General features: G+C 34.9%; 1 protein-coding gene and 2 long non-coding RNA genes across 5 annotated transcripts; all 3 read left to right on the top strand.

Annotated features, from left to right (window-relative positions):
* The first annotated feature begins 257 nt into the window (after positions 1-257).
* On the top strand, positions 258-3,169 carry LOC140016994 (uncharacterized). The gene is made up of 3 exons (XR_011823281.1): positions 258-443; positions 2,116-2,179; positions 2,887-3,169. It is a non-coding gene; the product is annotated as an uncharacterized lncRNA (long non-coding RNA).
* Positions 3,170-6,518: 3,349 nt separating this feature from the next.
* On the top strand, positions 6,519-13,071 carry LOC113716845 (protein TRIGALACTOSYLDIACYLGLYCEROL 1, chloroplastic-like). 2 transcript variants are annotated; one of them, XM_027241348.2, is made up of 4 exons: positions 6,586-6,798; positions 8,938-9,093; positions 11,671-11,823; positions 11,918-13,071. In XM_027241348.2, exons 3-4 carry the CDS (start codon positions 11,708-11,710, stop codon positions 12,933-12,935), a joined length of 1,134 nt encoding a protein of 377 aa, XP_027097149.1. In that variant the 5' UTR covers positions 6,586-6,798; positions 8,938-9,093; positions 11,671-11,707; the 3' UTR covers positions 12,936-13,071. The 2 variants fall into 2 exon arrangements, with proteins under 2 accessions (XP_027097151.1, XP_027097149.1); XM_027241350.2 differs by lacking the exon at positions 8,938-9,093 and having other exon boundaries at positions 6,519-6,798.
* A 3,070-nt stretch (positions 13,072-16,141) lies between these two features.
* On the top strand, positions 16,142-17,613 carry LOC140016418 (uncharacterized). 2 transcript variants are annotated; one of them, XR_011822816.1, is made up of 3 exons: positions 16,142-16,390; positions 16,680-16,993; positions 17,292-17,613. It is a non-coding gene; the product is annotated as an uncharacterized lncRNA (long non-coding RNA). The 2 variants fall into 2 exon arrangements; XR_011822815.1 differs by having other exon boundaries at positions 16,680-17,613.
* Positions 17,614-18,602: the final 989 nt, after the last annotated feature.

The raw sequence follows: 18,602 nt of genomic DNA, 5'->3' as shown, positions 1-18,602 counted from the left end.
CTAATGCGGTAAGTTCGATAAAATTCGGCCAATTAGGTTAAGTTTTGCATTAAGAGATTCATTTACTATGTGTTAGGAGATAATTAGAGGTTAGTTAGATTAATTTGTAAGGAGAGACAAAAGGATGAGATCAAGCATAGGAATGGACAAGTGTCAAGTAACTATTGGAGGATGACTTTGACCTACTATTCATCACCTTTACTAAATACCAAAAAATGACCAAAATTATCTTCATTCTTCATGCTTCTTGGCCGGCTATTGAGGAGGAAAAAAGAGAGGAAAAACCTTCATCTTGTCTTGCCAATCCAAGCCAAATCTTGAGTTCCAATCTTTAATACATCAAAGTACTCCATAAAAACTTCTTGATAGGGAGGATTTAAGAGGTTGGTGGTGTTGTTTTTGAAAGGGAAACATCAAGCTATCATTTTTATTGGGATTTTAAGGTATGTTACCAAGAACTTTCTTCTTACTTCAATTAATTGTTAGGGGATGGTTTAGAGTTGTGAGTTATGTAGTTTTATAGAAAAATTTCATGAAGGAAGTGGTGTTATGGAAAATTTCAGTTTCTTGGTGAATTTTCTGCCCTAATATGAAGATTTATGATTAGTTATGGTTTGATAGCTTTGATATGTGAAATAGCTAGTGTTTAGATGCTAGTTTACTTGGCCTAAAGAAATTTCTGCTTTGTAAGCATAAATTCCAGCTTGGATGATAACCTGCCCTGCTTCTGTCCGGTTCTATTTCACCATGTTAGAGGCTGAACTAGCCTTAGTACAAAACATGAAAGTTGTAGAGGATGATGTTTTATAGTTGCCTGAAAAATTTCAGCCCAATCGGAGCAATGTAGCCTGTGAAAAGATTGAAACACCCCTGCTGCCCTGTTTCTGTCTGAAACTGATAATCAGCTTTGCTAATTGGTTAGGTTGACTGGGAATACTACTGATTTAGTTATTGATGTCTTCTTAACATTTATAGCCTGGTATCTTAGCATTCAGATGGCTTTGGAATCACTTGAATTGGAGTCGTAGGTGCTGAGATATGAGTGAATGAATCACGACTGCTGGTTGCATTTCATAGTAAACTTCAAACTGGAAAATCTGGGGTTGTTTTGGTAAATTTGACCTAGATACATTGCAAACTGGACTGAGTAGCCTTCTTCAACATTGTAGCCCTTTCTCTTAGCTTCGAAACGGTGTAAATTACACCTCAATTCGACAAGGATAGCTTCAGTTGTGTTAATTCCGCTAAGCAACAGCAAATCTGCCTTTTGTTTTCCCACGCAAACTTCGTTTCCGCATATGTCCTAGTTTGATTTTGCACTTATACGTTCCATATGATTTTACTCTAGTGATATGTGGATTCGGTTTATGACTCGTATTCAAGCCTTATTGTGGCTCTAATTAAAGGTGTTTGATAGCTTGTGATTTGTGGGTGTTGAGGTTTGGTTGGAAAGTAAAGAAAGACAATGGAAATGCTGTCAAAATTTTCGCGGAGCTTCTGCACAGTCTCGGGAAATTTGCTATATCTTGATGTAGGAATGTCAAAATTGAGTTCTGTTTGTTGCGTTTTAAACTAGATTCATAGGGTATAAACCGTATAAATTTTAGACCCTGTTTATGTCTGTACCATTTATGGTGATTTTTCAAAGTTGACTGAAATATTGTACCTGTTCTGTCTTTCACTGGATAAAGCAGCAACTTGAGGCTTGAATTTGTATGACTTGCGTTCTGAATCTTATGAGGGTGTTCTCTGGAAAGTTATAGCCCTTTGAATGTATTTTCCAAAGGTATAACTTTTACTAATTTTGGACTTATAAAACTTGAGATATGATTTTTCATATAGGGTTGCGCGAAACTGGAAAATCCTGTTTTCCTAGTATCGATCTTACTTTCATTTTCTACTTCAAATTTGGAGTTGGTCAGTCATTGTAGGTAGGGTTTTGAGGTTGTTCATGCCTTTAGGACTAATCGTTATCTTTTCACTCCAAAGTCATCTCTTCGCTTTAAATTAATGGTTCATTTGGATAGGCACCTGACTTGTAATCGAGTTTTACTTGCGAATTCCACTTATTAGGTCTTGGAGTCCAGTCTTAAGTGTTTGCCTTGATTGTTCTAGGAGGTGCCGGCGAGTAAAGCCATACTTGGGAAGGAAACTTTTGAAATTATCCTTGTTTGATCAGGTGAGTGCACCACTCCCCTGAATTATTGCTAAACTGGTTTTCTGTACTTGCAACTTGCTATTTGAATATCTTTCCTGACTTTTTATCTTATATGAGATGAGAGTGTACTTTATCACACTTGTTCTCTTGCCTGTACTGAACGAACTAGAATCTATTACTTGTACTTGTTATGTACTTGAACTTGTTACTTACACTTGTTATGAGATCGTTTGGAAATGTGTCCAACGATCGTCCTGTTAAACTTGAGCTCAGCCTCATGGGGAGTTAATTAAATCGAGCCAGCAAGGGCTTGGTCGAGATAATTGACAATCCTTGGGTACCTGTTCCTGGGGGAATCTTTGGGTATTGAGACTCTTGATTCCGGTATACTCGAGTATTACCATTCCTGTTCCTGTTTGGCGTTCGGGTCCGGTAAGGGGTATGATTGGTGAACGGGATTTGACGTTAAAGTGGTATTCTACTGGATTGGTTTCCTTATTTGAAAGTTGACGGAGGGTCAACGTAGTTGGATCAAGTACTGCAACGGGGAGTTTGACTCCTGAGAGCCACCTGTATCCTTTTATCTAAGTTGTTTTGTTCCTCTCCTTATTTGCTACACTTATGTGATTAATTGAGCATGAAGTTCTTTGGTTCTTGACTGTTATTATTTTGGGCACCTCATTGAACTTTTAGCTCACCCTGTTCCGTTATCCTTATTTTCTCTACAGGGAACCATCTTTTGGAACTTCAATGTTTTGAGGAATGAGTTGAGCTAGTTAGAAATTCTTTTGATTCTTTTGGTATAGCTCCTCGTCAAAATTGGAAACCCTAAATGTATCTTAATACAATGTTTCCTTTTGGATTTGTAAACTTACTAATGTGTATATTATAAAGTGTTTCCTCATGTTTATGTAACATATGTATTCGGGAATGTACATTCTTTCATGGCAAACAAAGTTTCTTGTATTTGGTCGGATCCTGCATGGCGGCGGCCCTTCCATTTCGTTTTGATTCTTGTAGTTTTATTTCAGTTTTGATGGAGGTTTGACTGAGTCCCGGCGAGAGCCGGGCAGGCGGTCTGCCGAACCCTTTGGTTCATCTTAGGGGGAGGTGGGGCTGTCACAAGATTAACAACATAAGAAAATCACAACAGTCATTCAAAGGAGAGCACTTAAGCAAATAATAGCATTTTCTCAAGTTACACATAATCAAATAACATGAATTGGAACACTCACCAATCAATTCAAACCCTTCACTTTAACCCTGGTTCGTCCTCTTGAACTCTCTCAAGTCCTGTGATCATATACTATATTAAAAAACTAGCAATACAAAGCCAAAATACATGAAGAAATTGAGGTTTCAAAACTTCATTTAGAAAATGCATCAATTTACAAATTTTATGCCAGTATAAACTATCAAAATATAATATTTTCTTGTTGCAATCGAGGAAGAAACCTCATGTGCTTACTAAATCAACGTTGCAAAAGTCATTTGGAGTACAAGAGCATCGATTATAGTCAAATGTTTGAAGAAATTAGAACAAGACTTTCAAAATACAAAGTTGAAAATTATCCGACCTAAAATGATTTGAAGAAACTCATTTCCTTTCATTTAAATCTCAATTCCACTCATAAAACCAAGCTCAAAATGATTTAACAACTCCAACTTAAAGTTGGAAATGGAAGCAAGAACAAGTTTAAGAAACAGAATTTTCTCTAGTTTTGCACGACATTGTTTGAAAAATCATATCGCAAGTTTCTTAAGTCCAAAATTTATAAAATTTATACCATTGGAAAATAGATTGAAAAGACTACAATTTTCCAGAATACATATTTATACTTTTCTGTCCATAAATCAGTCGAATTCTAGTTTCAAGTTGCTGCTTCATCAAGTAGAAAAAAAGAGCAGGTGTGAAAATTCAGTCAACTTTGAAAAATCGTAGATATTCATAGGAATTGAGAAAATTTCTGAAATTTTCACGGTAGAATGCATTCTAAATTTAGTTTCAAATGCAATAAGCGAAACTCAATTTGGATTTTTCTACATCAAGATATAACAGATTTTTCAAGACTGTTTAGAGTCTTCTGCGGGAAAATTTTCAGCAATACTTCCTCTTATTTTCTTAACTTTTCCATCCAAACTCAACACCAACATTCATATCAATCCAACCTCAATCATAACCACAAGTTACAAGCTATAAAGTACACTTGTTTAAGGCCACAAAACCATTCAAAATATCAAATTTTCTAACTCAAAATCAATCACAACAAAGCTAAAATTTGAAATCCTAAGCTGAAAATTTCAACTACAAGCTGAAATTTTCCATAAGCAAGCCAAAATAACTTGTAAAAGCTAGAAGATTCACATAGCAAAACTACTAAATCCTGACCAAGCTCAAAGCATCATATAAAAGCTAAAATTTCACCATCAAAACTGAAAATTTTGAATCACCACTCAAACCATGAAATTTCTTATGAAAACTACCAAAATCAAGCCCTAAATCCACTCTTATGCAAATATTAAAAGAAAAGAGGGCATCTTGATATACCTACCTTGAAACCCTATGAAAATATGGCAACCAAGTGTTTCTTTCTCCAAAATCTTTCCACCAAAGCCCTTAATCCTCCCTAAGTGTCAACTTTTATGGAGTGATTTGTAAGATTAAGGTGAAAACTCAAGATTCAAGCAAGAACTAGAGGTTGAAGATGAAGATGAAGTTTTCCTTCCTTTTTTTCTCTCCAAGGAGTAGGCCAAGAGAGGGGAGAAGATGATAGGATATTTGGTCAATTTTTTGTTAATAAAAGGTTAAGAAAGGTGTTAGTCAAAGTCAATGGTCCAATGCTTTAATGACAAATGGCCTCCAAGGGTTAATCCTCATCCTACTGTCTCTCAATCACTAAAATATCTAGCCAACCTCTAATTATCTCTTAACACCTTATAAAATAATATCCCTTTACACAAAACTCCTCCTATTCTTCATAAATTAATTATCTCTTAACACCTTATAAAATAATATCCCTTTACACAAAACTCCTCCTATTCTTCAAAAATTTATCGCACATACCTCACTAGTGAGTTCCACTTCCATAATACATTATAAATTTAAAATGTACTAATTTATACAAGGAAAATGATTTAAAAACTTGACTCACTTGTAAAAATATCTAAAAAATGAAGGCAATAGGGTAAAGTAACGAAAATGTATTCGAAAAAATAAAATAAAATAAAAATAAAGAAATTTTTCGGATTCTCACATCATCTATCATTTGATTATGTGTAAATTAGTACAAAAAATGGTTTAACAAAATAAAGTTAGTAGGCTCATTAAAGGAAAGTAGAAAAATTACATATTTTAAAGCAACTTCAAAGAAACATAAATGTTAGAATGATATAAAATAGAAAGAAATTTCTCTGTAGAACTAACATAAAAACTAGGGTACATAATTTATATTTCTTTGGAAAAGATATTATTGTTCTTGTTTTCATTATGGAGAGAGATAACTTAAATGTTACAAAAAGTTTTGGTTTAATGTATAAAAACTAAGGGCTGGATTTAGCCCCTCTTTTTCTATGTTTGTATACTTTGCAACCTCATGGCACTAATCAATATGATTTAGATTTAGTGTTTGATATTTTGCATAAGCAAGATCACTTTATCGATGATCTTAAGACTATTTTCAAAACGGTTCTGTTTGCTTCCATATCTTTGCAATTTATATTTTTGTGGAATAGAACAAATTCAAATAAATTTGGAATTCATTTTATTTTCTAAATAATTAAATTATCATATTTATACAGTCAATTTATAATCATCTTATAACGACTCAAAATTATAAACACAAACAATGTCTAAACCAAGAGTAATAATCGACCTAATTTGTGTGCAGTACCTATCAAACTATCATCATGGTTGTTGGTTCGATTTCATAGGCTAATTATGCTTTGTACCAAAAAAAAAAAAAAAAACTAATAATGTAAGGTTACAAGGGGAAGTATGACAAAATGAAAGAAAATTAATTATGTTTATCTTTCCCCAATGAAAGAATTTTATAGAAAAATGGCTTATTAGACAATAACAATTTAGACATAAGAAAGAATTTTTTTAATATTTAGAGTAATTATCACTAATTTTCCATGTATTATCCAGCCTTTTTTAATTAACCAAACTTGCAACCAAAAGGTCCTTTATTTTCCATTAATTGACTTTTGCTTACTCCACCATTTTTAGCTCCACCGAATCAGACTAAAAGGGCCCCCAACAAATCGCAGATTACCACATGATTCAAAAATTTCCTTTTAAACTTAAAAAATATTGAACTGTAATTTTAGAAACGGTTCAATTCAAAGTAGAAATTCATCTTTCAGTTAATTTGTCACATGTGAGAAAAGAAATCTATCTTATTGTTGTTCTTCTTATCCCCTCCCCTAACACACTTCTGCTTCTTCAGGCCAAACCCCTCTTCTTCTTCTTCTTCATTTTCTAAGGCCCTCACCCTTTCAGATTCCTTTTTCTTTTTTTTTTTTCTTTTGATTGTTCTTTGAAATTTAAATTTGTTTGAATTGAGAATTCTACTGCCAGCTGGGGTCGGAAGAACCCTTTTAGTTTCTTGAATGACGGAGCCTCAAAATTAATTCTTTGGGTGAGTATTCTTATTGGGTTCTGCAAAATTTTGGACTTTTTTTAGTCTTGCAGAAAGTTTACTGGTTTATTTGTGCATTTGAGAGTTTGATTAGATCTGCCCATCTGAACCTTCTTAATGTCTTTGTCATTAATTCCTAGTGCTAGAAAATTGTTTTTTCTTTGCCCCCAAATGAAGAGGCTAAAGACCCTCTCATACTTGCTGTTTGATTTGTCAAAGTTTTGTAATTTTGGAACTTGTTATTTTTTTCGGATGAAGACTTTAAAGCTGCAATCTTGTTAAGCTGTTTGCTGGGTTGGCTGTGGTATTATAATTGTTTGCTGGCTGTTTAAAAGTCTTGAAAGTGAAAGGAAAAATTAGAAAGGACGAAAGTGTATGTGCCCAAACATGGAGAAAGATTTTTTTTTTTTTTTTTTTCCAAAATCGCATGTTTTATGTTGTTCTTCAGTTTGTTTGGTTAAATAGCTATTGATTTCCCCCAAAAAAAAATATAGATTATAGAAACTGTATACAGGTCAGAAATTTGGCAGTGAAAACAAGTGGTTATCTGGAAAGTTGTTGGAGAATAACTGTATACCTGATTGTTAGGAGCTTAATTTTGTTTTTAGAATGATGATTTTGACTACTCAATTTTAAAACATGAATTTTGAATGGTTTGGAGACTATTTTTTGACTTCATGGATTTGCTAATTTTTGTGCCACTCTTTATTGTCTGTAAAAATACTAGCTGGATTTTGCCTCTGCTAATTTTCTCTATTTCTAAATTATTTTTTGACTTTTAGTCTGATTGTTTAACTGAGCTAAAAGGTGATCACATGGCACCTGATGACTGTCAAGTGTATAACTCGAGTTTTTTAAACCAATTTGGAGGTGGTAGTTACCTAAGAATTTAGATTGTTGTATACTTACTGCCAGTAGTCGTGTTGGGTTTGATTCAACCAATTGCCTTTGTACGAGTGTTAAGGTTCTTTTCCTTTTTTTTTTCTTTAATTTCAACAGCAAGTTTAGATGAAAATAGGAGTTTGTTTGAGTTGAAAATGAAAACAATTTGTGGAAGTGGGGGGATTTCGGATTTTGTGATGTCACAGATTCTTTATTATGTGATTTCTTTTCAATGCGAGATGGGTAATGTGGTACATTTTTGTGCCTCTACCCTTAAGAAGCTTTTCACAGAAAGTGGAAATGAAGAATATGATTTACAGGTGAAAATGTAAGGTGGAGAAAGTTTAAAATGTGTTATCTCTATGAAGCAGAATTACTTGATTTCTGGAAGTGTTCAAATAATGGATATGAACCATGGATAAGACATAGATCAAATTATATTCCACTTAGTTGAGGCTTAAATAGAAATAAATGCTTTGGCAAATAATGCTCAAAGGATTACACTTTGGACTTGATCTTATGTAATCCTATTGACCAATCACATTTAAGGGGATGTAAAAAGAGGGATTCACGGAGTTGGACTGTGTCAATTATGTTTTTGTTGAGTATTCATGCATAGATGTTGATTAGTGATCTGGTATTGTTTTCTTGACTAGTTGCTGGGCACTTAAAATTGTACTTCAGTATTTCTAGTCTGACACTATGAGCTGGAGGCCACCCATGATGCATTTGATTGGCCACTTTTCTGAGCTCATGACTGCGAGCTGTGCTACATTAAAGCAGTGCCAATTAAAGCAAAAGCAGTTATATTGTTTTGAACATTCACAAAATGGCAGCTAAAACTTTATCATTGCAATCATGGTTGTTAGCCCAAAGTTTTGAACAGATTTTCTGGTAGTCAAAATTTTCCTGCTGGTTAAAAATGGCACACCAAACAACAACAGGCCTAAGTAATATTGAATGCTGATTATTCAGTTTGCTAAGGAAAAAAAAATCTATGTATGGTTGGCTAAAGACCTCTGATGGTTCTTCAGTCCAGTTAATTATGAAAGTGCATCTCAGTTGGACTTTTATCCTGTCTGTGTCTTTCTATTTTATTCTCCTCCTTTTTGTGTTTTTGGGTTGCTTTTGGCCTTAGCCAAATGATTTTTTTTCCTGCTCTCTTTGTGGAATTTTTCTCTTCAACTTAACCAGAGATTATTGTTCTCCATGTTCTCCAGTGGATTATAATAATTTACAGCATCTTTCTTTTCTCAGGAACAAAGTGCTTCAAGTAGTTGTTCCTGATCCATTAGGAGCAACTAACTTGTTGGACCGGTCAACTCAGAAAACTTTTACAACTTATATTAACATGCTGGGGCACTATGGAGAGATGTTGTCAACTTAGAATTAGTTAAGATGAAAAACTCGCAGGTAATTGATTGTTTCAATAGAGATTTTGATGGTAATTACTGAACTTCTATCTTGGGTGCCATAAAGACTCACAAAATCTTGTCCAGTTCTTGACCTGCTGCGATCAGTTCTTCTTGCCTGTGTACGGTGAATCATTTTTCCTATGATCGCCGCAGATAATTGGATAACCACAAAAACTCAGGAGCAAATAATTGTTTGTTATCTTGGAAGGATCATAGTGCATTGGAACAATGTTGTTATGTTAATCGTGGTGATGTTATATGCTTTATAATGTCCCATAAATATACACATTTCAGAACTTGAAGTGTGATAACTTATTGCATGGAATTTATTGCATGTGGCCTTTGAAACCAAGAATAGCAGTGGAGAATGAACTTTGAGCGCCATTTTCTGTTAGTTTTCATAATCAATCTGTAAAGATCTTGATGAATGAGCTCCCATCCACAGGGTCCATCTTACTTATGCCATGGTCGTAATTTCATATGCAAACGATGAGGCTATGTTGACCAAAGCTACAGTTCTTCAAATTTATATCTCTCTGTCATCTGAAATCAAGAGCATATTGTAAGGGTCTGTGATTGATGATTCATATGTTAGTATTAGAAGAGAAGATGACTGGAGAAGTGTTTGAATTGATTTAGATTTAAACATGGAGAGTTCCCATGTGAAGGATCCGATCCCACTCTTTCTATCTGCATGTCATTGCGTTTTCTTGGTGATATTGCAAATGGTTAGCAAATCAATAGGAAGAGAGCATTATATGGCTTTTGATACAATGTCATGGTGGTCCATCCGCATTTCTTCACTGGCTTTTGAATTGTAGGAGACAGCAAGTCCTGTCATTCTGGTGCCATATTGTAGTCAAGTATGCATTATCTGTGGCACCTATATAAGGTTGTAAGAATGTTTGGATATTTCCTCAATGAATGTTAATGAAAGATGGATGCATGATGCAAGCTTTTTGCAGCTTTGGTCCAGAGTTATGAGGGTTTGGTGCTTTGTACTTACTAGTCCAGCGATTTGTGATGAATAGAAGAATAATAGCCTCCTTTAACTATTTGTGCTACTTATACCTCCAAAAAATACAATCAACTTCTAATTGATGTATCGTCTAATAGAGGAGACTTGGATAAGGATACTTTATCTGATTGCTGAAATTACAAAATTTCTCATGTAAATGTTTGTACCAACACAAGAATTCACACAGACACGTGTGTAGCTAGTATTATTTGAAGGTTGTTACATAAATAAATTGATATCCTGATTCTTGACTAAAAAAATGTTTATTTTAGTATTAAAAAAATCCATTGGAATGGCATCTGAGAGATTATCTTTCCCACTTTATGATGGAAAACAATGTAAATAGGACTGTAGGAGTCACGATGCTAAGATGTTTTAAAGTCAGCCAAAGTTGCTAGAAGTTTTTGTACTTTTTAGAACAAACAGCTTATGGATAATTCTTGGTCAATGGATAAACAACATAAGATAGATTTTATGCTAATTTTTCTGAACTTAAGAGACAAAAGTACCCTAAAATAAAAAAAGGCTGCAATTATTCCAGAAGTCTTTCAACTGTAAAGCATTCTTTGATCCATTGAACTGCGTGATATTTTCCTACTGATCAGGAGTTGATTCTGAGTAATTATTTGGTTCCCTGTTCATGAGGATCATATTCTAGTGCCATATTCTAGTCAATCATGCATTATCTCTGGCACCTATACTACGTCGTCAGATTATATGGATATTTTCCTCAATGAATGTTAATAAAAGATGGATGGATGTTGCAAGCTTTTAGCTGCTCTGGTCCAGAGTTATGAGAGTTTGATGCTTTGTTACTTACTAGTCAAGCGGTCAGTCTTTTACATGCTTGTAGTACAAGTGTTTGTTAAATTGCTTCAGTCAGTTATGCTACTACTTGGTGATTATGAATTCTTTTTGTTAAATTTTTTTTTCCAGTTTTAATCCCAGGATTTACTCCTTGTTTCTTTTCTGTGCCCCTATATTTGAGAGGATACTGATTGTAACACTTGGTATTGAAAAAGGATGAATGCAAAAGATGCTATTTTTAATAGATTGGAACGTAAGTTTGAATATCTATTTTGCAAGTTTATGCAGCATTGTTGTTACTCGGAATGATGTTTTCACCTTAATCGCAATAGCCCATCAATATTCTAGGAAAAGAGTATCACAAAACCTTGTCCACATTGAATTTTGGAATTGAATGGGTGGTTGAGTTGTTGCAAGTGACAACTGGCTTAGTAGAATTATGAGGAAACCAAATTATGACTAAGTTGTACTACATACTAGAAGGTTGGTCAATGAATTGGTGAATATGTAATTTTCAATATTTGGCTATTTCTATCTAAATTTTCTTTATTGCGTGGGAATGCCACTAATCAGGATTCAGTTCCCTGTAGTTCTTCATCTCACATTACTTGCCGTACCAAGTTTTTAATGTCTTTTTCGCATCACCAGATTGTGACTTTTGTTGGAAAGTGTTTGTGTATTATATATTTGCTTTCTGGTGGTCAGATGTCCCAATGATGATTTATTACTTTATTTCTCCTTGTTACCCAGACTGTAAAGATGTTTTGAGGTAGGTAAGCTGAAGGTGATGCATATTTCCCTTCAAGGACAGAGAGGAGCCAGATTTGGAGAATTGTGTAGCAGTTCTGGACCTAACATGCAAGCAGCCTCCCAATTTTACTCTGTATTTTACTTCTCCAACAGGTCTCTCGCCTTTGCCATTCTTTTGTTACTTAGTGCAGATGTTCATCTATTTAATCTAATCTTTTAAACCCGTTTTAACCTGCATGTGTATTAGTCGCGGAAGCAGCTGTGACATATTTGCTCGGACAAAAATTAAACCTCTCAGCTCAAGTAAACTTGCCAGAAAGCTCGACCTAACTCTAGGATCTTGGACTTGTAAGTTTCCTTGTGCAGTCCGACCGTGCAGGCTATCTGTGATTCCGAACACAAATGATGGTCACCCATGTATATCTGTGACTGAAGAAGATAGGAGGACAGACCAAGCCTGGAATGATGAGCTGGAGACTTTTCTGAGCAAATGGTCACCACCAGGGTACTTGTGGAGGGGATTATCTGTTCTTATCTTGGCTGGGCAGGTCATTAGTAGGACCATAAAGGGCAAAGTCCACTGGAGAAACACCCTCCAACAACTGGAGAGGGTTGGACCTAAATCTGTAGGTGTCTGTCTCTTAACTTCAGCTTTTGTTGGAATGGCCTTCACCATACAATTTGTGAGAGAGTTCACTAGGTTAGGGCTGAATAGAGCTGTTGGTGGTGTCTTAGCGCTAGCTTTTTCAAGGGAGCTGAGTCCTGTAGTCACATCAATTGTAATTGCAGGACGTATTGGGAGTGCATTTGCTGCAGAATTGGGCACCATGCAAGTTTCTGAGCAAACTGACACGTTGAGAGTTCTTGGTGCAGATCCTGTTGATTATCTTGTTACACCAAGGGTTATCGCTTCCTGCATTGCTCTGCCATTTTTAACTCTAATGTGCTTCACTGTAGGGATGGCGTCCAGTGCCCTTTTGGCTGATAGTGTTTATGGGATTGGCATAAACATAATCTTGGATTCTGCTCATAGAGCTCTTAAATCATGGGATTTAGTCAGTGCAATGATCAAGTCTCAGGTATTTGGTGGGATTATATCCGTAGTTAGCTGCGCTTGGGGAGTTACAACATTGGGGGGTGCCAAAGGCGTTGGAGAATCAACAACTTCTGCTGTGGTTATATCTCTTGTCGGTATTTTTATGGCTGACTTCGCTCTATCTTATTGCTTCTTCCAGGGAGCAGGAGACTCGCTGAAGAATTTATGACTTTCCGCTAAGAGCTTTAATGGTTCAATCTTTTGTTGGATATTTTCTTGTAAAACTTATTTGTCGTCTTATAGCTCGTACCCTTTTTTGGATGCATAAAACCAAGGTATACATATTGGCGCTGCTTTTGAATCTAGGTTGGTCATTCCCGTCTCTCAAACACTGTTTAAATCAGGATAAAAAAGTAATCATTCTCCTTGAATGCCAATATTCTGAGATCTTGAATGGACGGCTAAAGATGCTTTTTTATCATCGTATGCCCTGGCTATTCCGTGCATGATCACTTGAAGTTATGCCTCGTTCAAAGTTCTCGCAATGCATTTGAAAAAACTTTGAGCAAAATCGGCTGTAAATTTATTTCATTTGGACTGCAATCGTACAAATCCCATTTAACCTCGACTTTCCTAATTTCCTCTCCCCCCCCCCCCTCCCCCTCTCCTCCTCCTCCTCCTCCTCCTCCTCCTCCTCCTTCTCCTCTACCTATCAAGTTCCCTAAATGGTAGTAAAACCAGCTTTACTTGAGTTGCCTGAATAAAGACTACGAGGAACCTACCTGGTCAATGTAGAAAATCTGTTTACTAGCATTAGATTAAGAAATAAGTATTGCAGCTCCTTTCTTAACCAATGCAAGCAGTAAGAAACTAAGGAAAGTAAATCTTCTATCTTGAATCAAGTACCTCGTTAAAGACCAAGTAGAAAATTTATTAGCATCAGATTAAAATATGCCAGTGCCTCTCCGTGTAGAAATTCTCTGTCTACTGCATCTTCTACATCTACTTGTAAGAAATTTGGCAGAGACGACTTATTCTGATCCCAGAAAATTTATCTGTGGAATTATATATTTTTCTGATTTCAATTTCTTTGCACTTCTATGTGCAAGTGCTCATATTGTTTAATAAGGCCACATGCAATCAAATTTAGGCTTTCAAAATGATTGTTATGCTGCCAATGTCTAGGATTGATTTGTGACTCTATTCCACAATTTTGTATTTGCCGAGGCTATGGCTGTAATGGTAGTTAAGGTATGCCATCCAATAATGGAATGGCAGCCTCTGAATGTGAATGCAGCTATGGACCATTTTGGTATCCTAAATCATGTTGGTTTAACAAATCAAATAATGTTTTTACAAATCTTGCCATTGATTATGGCAGTTGTTCAATTGTATATACTGGACTAACCTTTAATCTTGCTACCTGTTCAGCTATTAGCAACATTGAGGCAAAAAGTATTATTAACTTTACAATTGGTACACTCCGTCTAGATTAATTCATATATGAGGTCTAATATAATTCGCAGCATTTGGTATTTGTAAAGATTGGTTTTTGCTGTGGTAAATTTCAAAAGAATTCTGCTTTGCCAAAGTGAATATTTTTGCTTTGTTGGTTGGTTGGTTTCTGCCATTGTTCCGTTGAAGGAATTTACATCTTCTGTCTCTTTGTTTCTTAGTGATGCAGTTCTTGGTATTTGAATTTTTTGTGATTGCTTTAGTTTATTTTTTTCCATAGACAGAATAAATAACACACACAATTAAATTAGAAACACTCAGGAGTCATCGCTAAATTGGATCCTAAAGTCAGTCTAAGGGGGACCCACAAACCAACACCATCCAGCTAATTGGTGATAGGAGGTGCGGCTAAGGACTTTAAACCCAGAGTAACTACCCCACAATTAAATTGCTTTAGTTTATCGCTCTGTTTTTTGTTGGTTTCTTTATTTGTGATTTCATGTACTACGAGTATTGGATACTTAGGAGAGATTCATGTTGTTTGTTTTCGTCTACTCAATTATTATACACGACGGCTGTAGAAAGATTAGCAACCTTTTTCTTTCTATTTGTTGGATTAATGTTAGATCCGTATTGATTATGAACAGATAACAAGTAATGGTTAATAAGATTCTAATATCTTTGGCATTCCATATCCTATTCTGTTAATGTAGAGGAAATTCAAAGTTCTCCTTCTAAGATTATTCTTTTCTAGCTATCTTGGTTCTTAGCCTGTGCGTAGTACCAGGTTGTAGTTGGTTGATGTTTGTGTTACTCTACACAAATTCAATGTTATCAGCAACACTAAGGCAATGTTGAATAATTTAATTTAGCACTTAAATTTAATGAGTTTAGATTTTAACATATTCAAATGCGTTTGATAACAAAAAATAAAACATTTTAATTAATTAACTGACACTGAATTTTCATGCAAAATTTGTTTTAAAAAATATGTGATAAATTATTCACTTATTACTTAATATGATGTATATTCAAATATATCAGATTTAACACTTCAAAATTCAGTAATTTAATGGATTCAAATTTCAAATTTCAAATTTATTAAATCCGCCATGAGATTCAAATCCATGTAAGATTATGCCTGATCCCCTTTTGCAAGCCAATTTGTCCTTCTCTTTTTTTGCAAGCCAATTTGTCTTGTTTTCAGTCAGGTCTGCAATTGAGATGCACTTGGCTCTTATGACCTGCAACTAGAGTGTTCTTGGTAACTCAATGAATCCTAACCTCTTGTCAGTCAGGTCTGCAAATTGTACACAATCCCTTAAGTTGCTGTAATATATGTTCCAATTTGTATCCCACTCCCAACAAACTAGTTATATATTAATCTTTTTTGGATTGTGAATTATTTGCATAATTTTATTTATTTATAAAATCAATACATTTTTTAACCATTTTTTTATCTCAAGTACATCATATGAAAAAAAAAGTGTTGCACTATTTTTTTCAAAAAATTATCCCAAATAATCTACCATATAAACATAGTTATCTTTTCTCCCTATCAATGTGGGGATCCGGTACACCATAAGTATCAAGTAAAAAAAAAAATTTGCCAACAATTATTTTTGAGATTTTCTTTACAGAGTAATATTAGTTAAGACTTGCCTGCTTAGATAAAACATTTTAAATAAAAAAATTAAATGCATGAAAGCAATTAAATATCTGCCGGCACAGATTTTAATTCAAAGCACATACGAATTTGATCCTGTTCATGGGCTATTGTGGTCCTGGCGATCTCTGTTGGATCTCTTTATTAACATATATATAAAAGAGCGAATGCCTTGGCTCAAAAGAGGTGCTTGTGCTGGTGACGTGGTCAATCGTTATTGGCTAGAGAGTGTTCGTCCAAGTCGCCCGTGCTCCTCACGTGAGTTTACTTTGGATTCCATTGTGCCTCCAAAGAGGAAAAAGTAGTACTCGGTCTCCAAAGTAAAGCTTTGCATCCAAGGAGTATGTCAGATGTTTACCTGCTTACCATCTCACTTTCTCTGCCTCGGACAGAAAGTTGAAGGTTGAAGTTGTGGGTAGTTGTCAGAGTACTTCATCAAGACAGCAACAAACGCCCCTTGTAAATACTCCCAAAAATTGTTCACAAATCCAGCTGGTGGAGCGGAAATGGCCTTGACCATTTTTTTTAGTGAACTGAGAAATGCTGTGCGAGGAAGGAATTAGGTAAGCTTATACCTTTAGCTTCTCCCAGGATGCTAATCTCTTCCTCCAAGAACTTCTGCTTTTGTTCAACTTTGATAGACGAACACTCTTCCTTTCTCGCTCTCCCTCTCTGTCAAACGATGACCAGATCTATCATTCATCTACATGTTTTCTTTCTTCTTTTCTTCTTTGTTAATCAACAAAAATTAAAAACAAATAAGGCACATTGATGTTTTTTTGTTTAGTTTTTGTTTCTTTCTTTGTTTTCTTGAATTTGCAGTTACTCACAATCGCATTTTGCTTCTCATAGATTGCGGACAATGGATTGAAAGTCCACGAGAAGGAGAAAAAGAATCAACTTTCCAGGTTGTGCGATTTTCTTTAATTTATTTTTCAGTCTTTTTCCAATTTTACTCTAGCCTTCAAATTTTTGTTTCCGTTTTTTTTTGTAGGAAAAGTTTCTAATTTCTGATCTCTTGCTTAGTACTTTAGTTTTGTTGCTGTTAGCGATCTCATTTCTGCTGTCTATTGGACAGATAGGGAACTCATTTTTCTTTTAATAAATTGAGGGAAAACTGGAAGAAGAGTCGACGGGAGGAAGAAAAAAAGATTTAACTTTTCAAGGTTCGAATTTTTCTGTAGTTTATTTTCCAACCATTTTTCTAATTTTACGCTAAACTGGACCTTCAAGTTTCTGCTTCCTTCTTTTTTTTTTTTTTTTGGCTTTTCCATTGAAGATTATATGTTTTAATTTCTTGTTTAGTTATTTAGTTTTGCTGCTGCTAATAGTCTTATTTTCCATTTATGTCATATTTTGATTTCTGTTTAGTAGATTGAGGAAAAACGCAAGAAAAATCCACAAGAAGAGATAGATTTAACTTTTTGGGTTGTGATCTTTTTTTTTCCCCAATTATCTTTGCAGCTCACCTGAAATTCAGCTTTCAAGTTATATTCTATTCATTGGTGTTCACAAAGTAGCTGTAGGTATTATTTCTTAGTTTTGCCTTTTATCTTTACTATTGCCTTCTTAACACGGATGGTTATGCATCCATGTTATACATGGTACTGGGAGATCCTGTTTGAATTGTGCTTGGAATAGATGTCTTTGTCATTACTTTTCCATTGCAGTAGTTGTGACTTTTATTTAGAGTATGCATAGAGTGGTGTAGTTGCATTTACAAGAGTGGTTAACAGTTATTGCTAAAATGCCTTATGGGTGTCTGAGTTTTGCAGCGGAACCAAAAGTTTTTATGCTGTAATTTGCTTCAGTACAATATTGAGTTTTTGGTTGAGCTTACCATGTCTGGTGTATCAAATTCCAAAAAGTCCTTGCTCTCAAATTACGTTTGTGCAGTGCAAGAAATTCTGTTACTTGCCAAAAGTGTGTATATTTGGCCATACTCTTAACAGTGATTATTTTTTTTTGGCCATCTCACCTTTTGTTCAATTTGTTGTATGGGTTCCAGATTTTTACTTTTTCCTCCATTTATTTGTCTCGAACATTCTGTGCAGAAGGCATTCAATGGAAAATCATATTGTTTCTTAATGTTTATGTGCCATCATCCTGTACAAGAAGGAAAGATTTTTATGTATGCAGGGATTATACTTGGTTCAGAACCCATGATTGCAATGTTTTTTTCTTTTTTCTTTTTGGGTTTTTTTGAGTATCCAAAACTGATCTGGTGTCTTTAATAGGTATTTTGTGTTAAGCTGATTGCTAATAGTGATAGGAGGGAAGCTGCTTATATTATTCTCAATAGCTTTAAGGCTACTGTCGCGCCCCACTTTTCGCGATGGAAAAGAAAAATAAAGTGTGAGGTTTATAAAAGATATGATTTTATTTTTAAACAAGTTAAAAGGGACCTAGAATGGGACTTAAAAAGAATGCGACAATTTGGGTCCAAAATTTAGTCTAAAAGGGTTTTTAAGAAAAAAACAGGAGTCGCCACTTGGTATGAAGTTTTGGTGTACCAAGTCACCCAAAAAATAAAGTAAAACAAAATAAAACCCTTTTTGACAACTCCAGGTCTTTGAAAACAAGAGAAAATGGATTCGGGAGTCACGGTTGAAGAAAGGGAAGGCAAAGATTCGATTAACTCAAATCTAAGGCACCCTTTCAACCTAGTCTAAGCTAGTTGCGAGGTTTAGTCAAAATTTTCCTAATCTAACCCTTAATTTATCACATTTGGATGTTTTCTATATGAATGCAAATTTAAAAAATATCGCAAGGGAC

The sequence above is a fragment of the Coffea arabica genome, chromosome 11c (genome assembly GCF_036785885.1).
Source record: "Coffea arabica cultivar ET-39 chromosome 11c, Coffea Arabica ET-39 HiFi, whole genome shotgun sequence".
Lineage (NCBI taxonomy): Eukaryota > Viridiplantae > Streptophyta > Magnoliopsida > Gentianales > Rubiaceae > Coffea > Coffea arabica.
Note: the sequence above shows the minus strand (reverse complement) of the source record. Positions and strands in the feature narration are given on the sequence as shown.

Bases quoted from the DNA above. Each gene is read 5' to 3' on its own strand.
- LOC113716845 (XM_027241350.2), top strand. From the start codon at position 11,708: ATGCATATTTCCCTTCAAGGACAGAGAGGAGCCAGATTTGGAGAATTG. The intron at 11,824-11,917 runs GTCTCTCGCCTT...CATGTGTATTAG, and splicing joins GTATTTTACTTCTCCAACAG to TCGCGGAAGCAGCTGTGACA.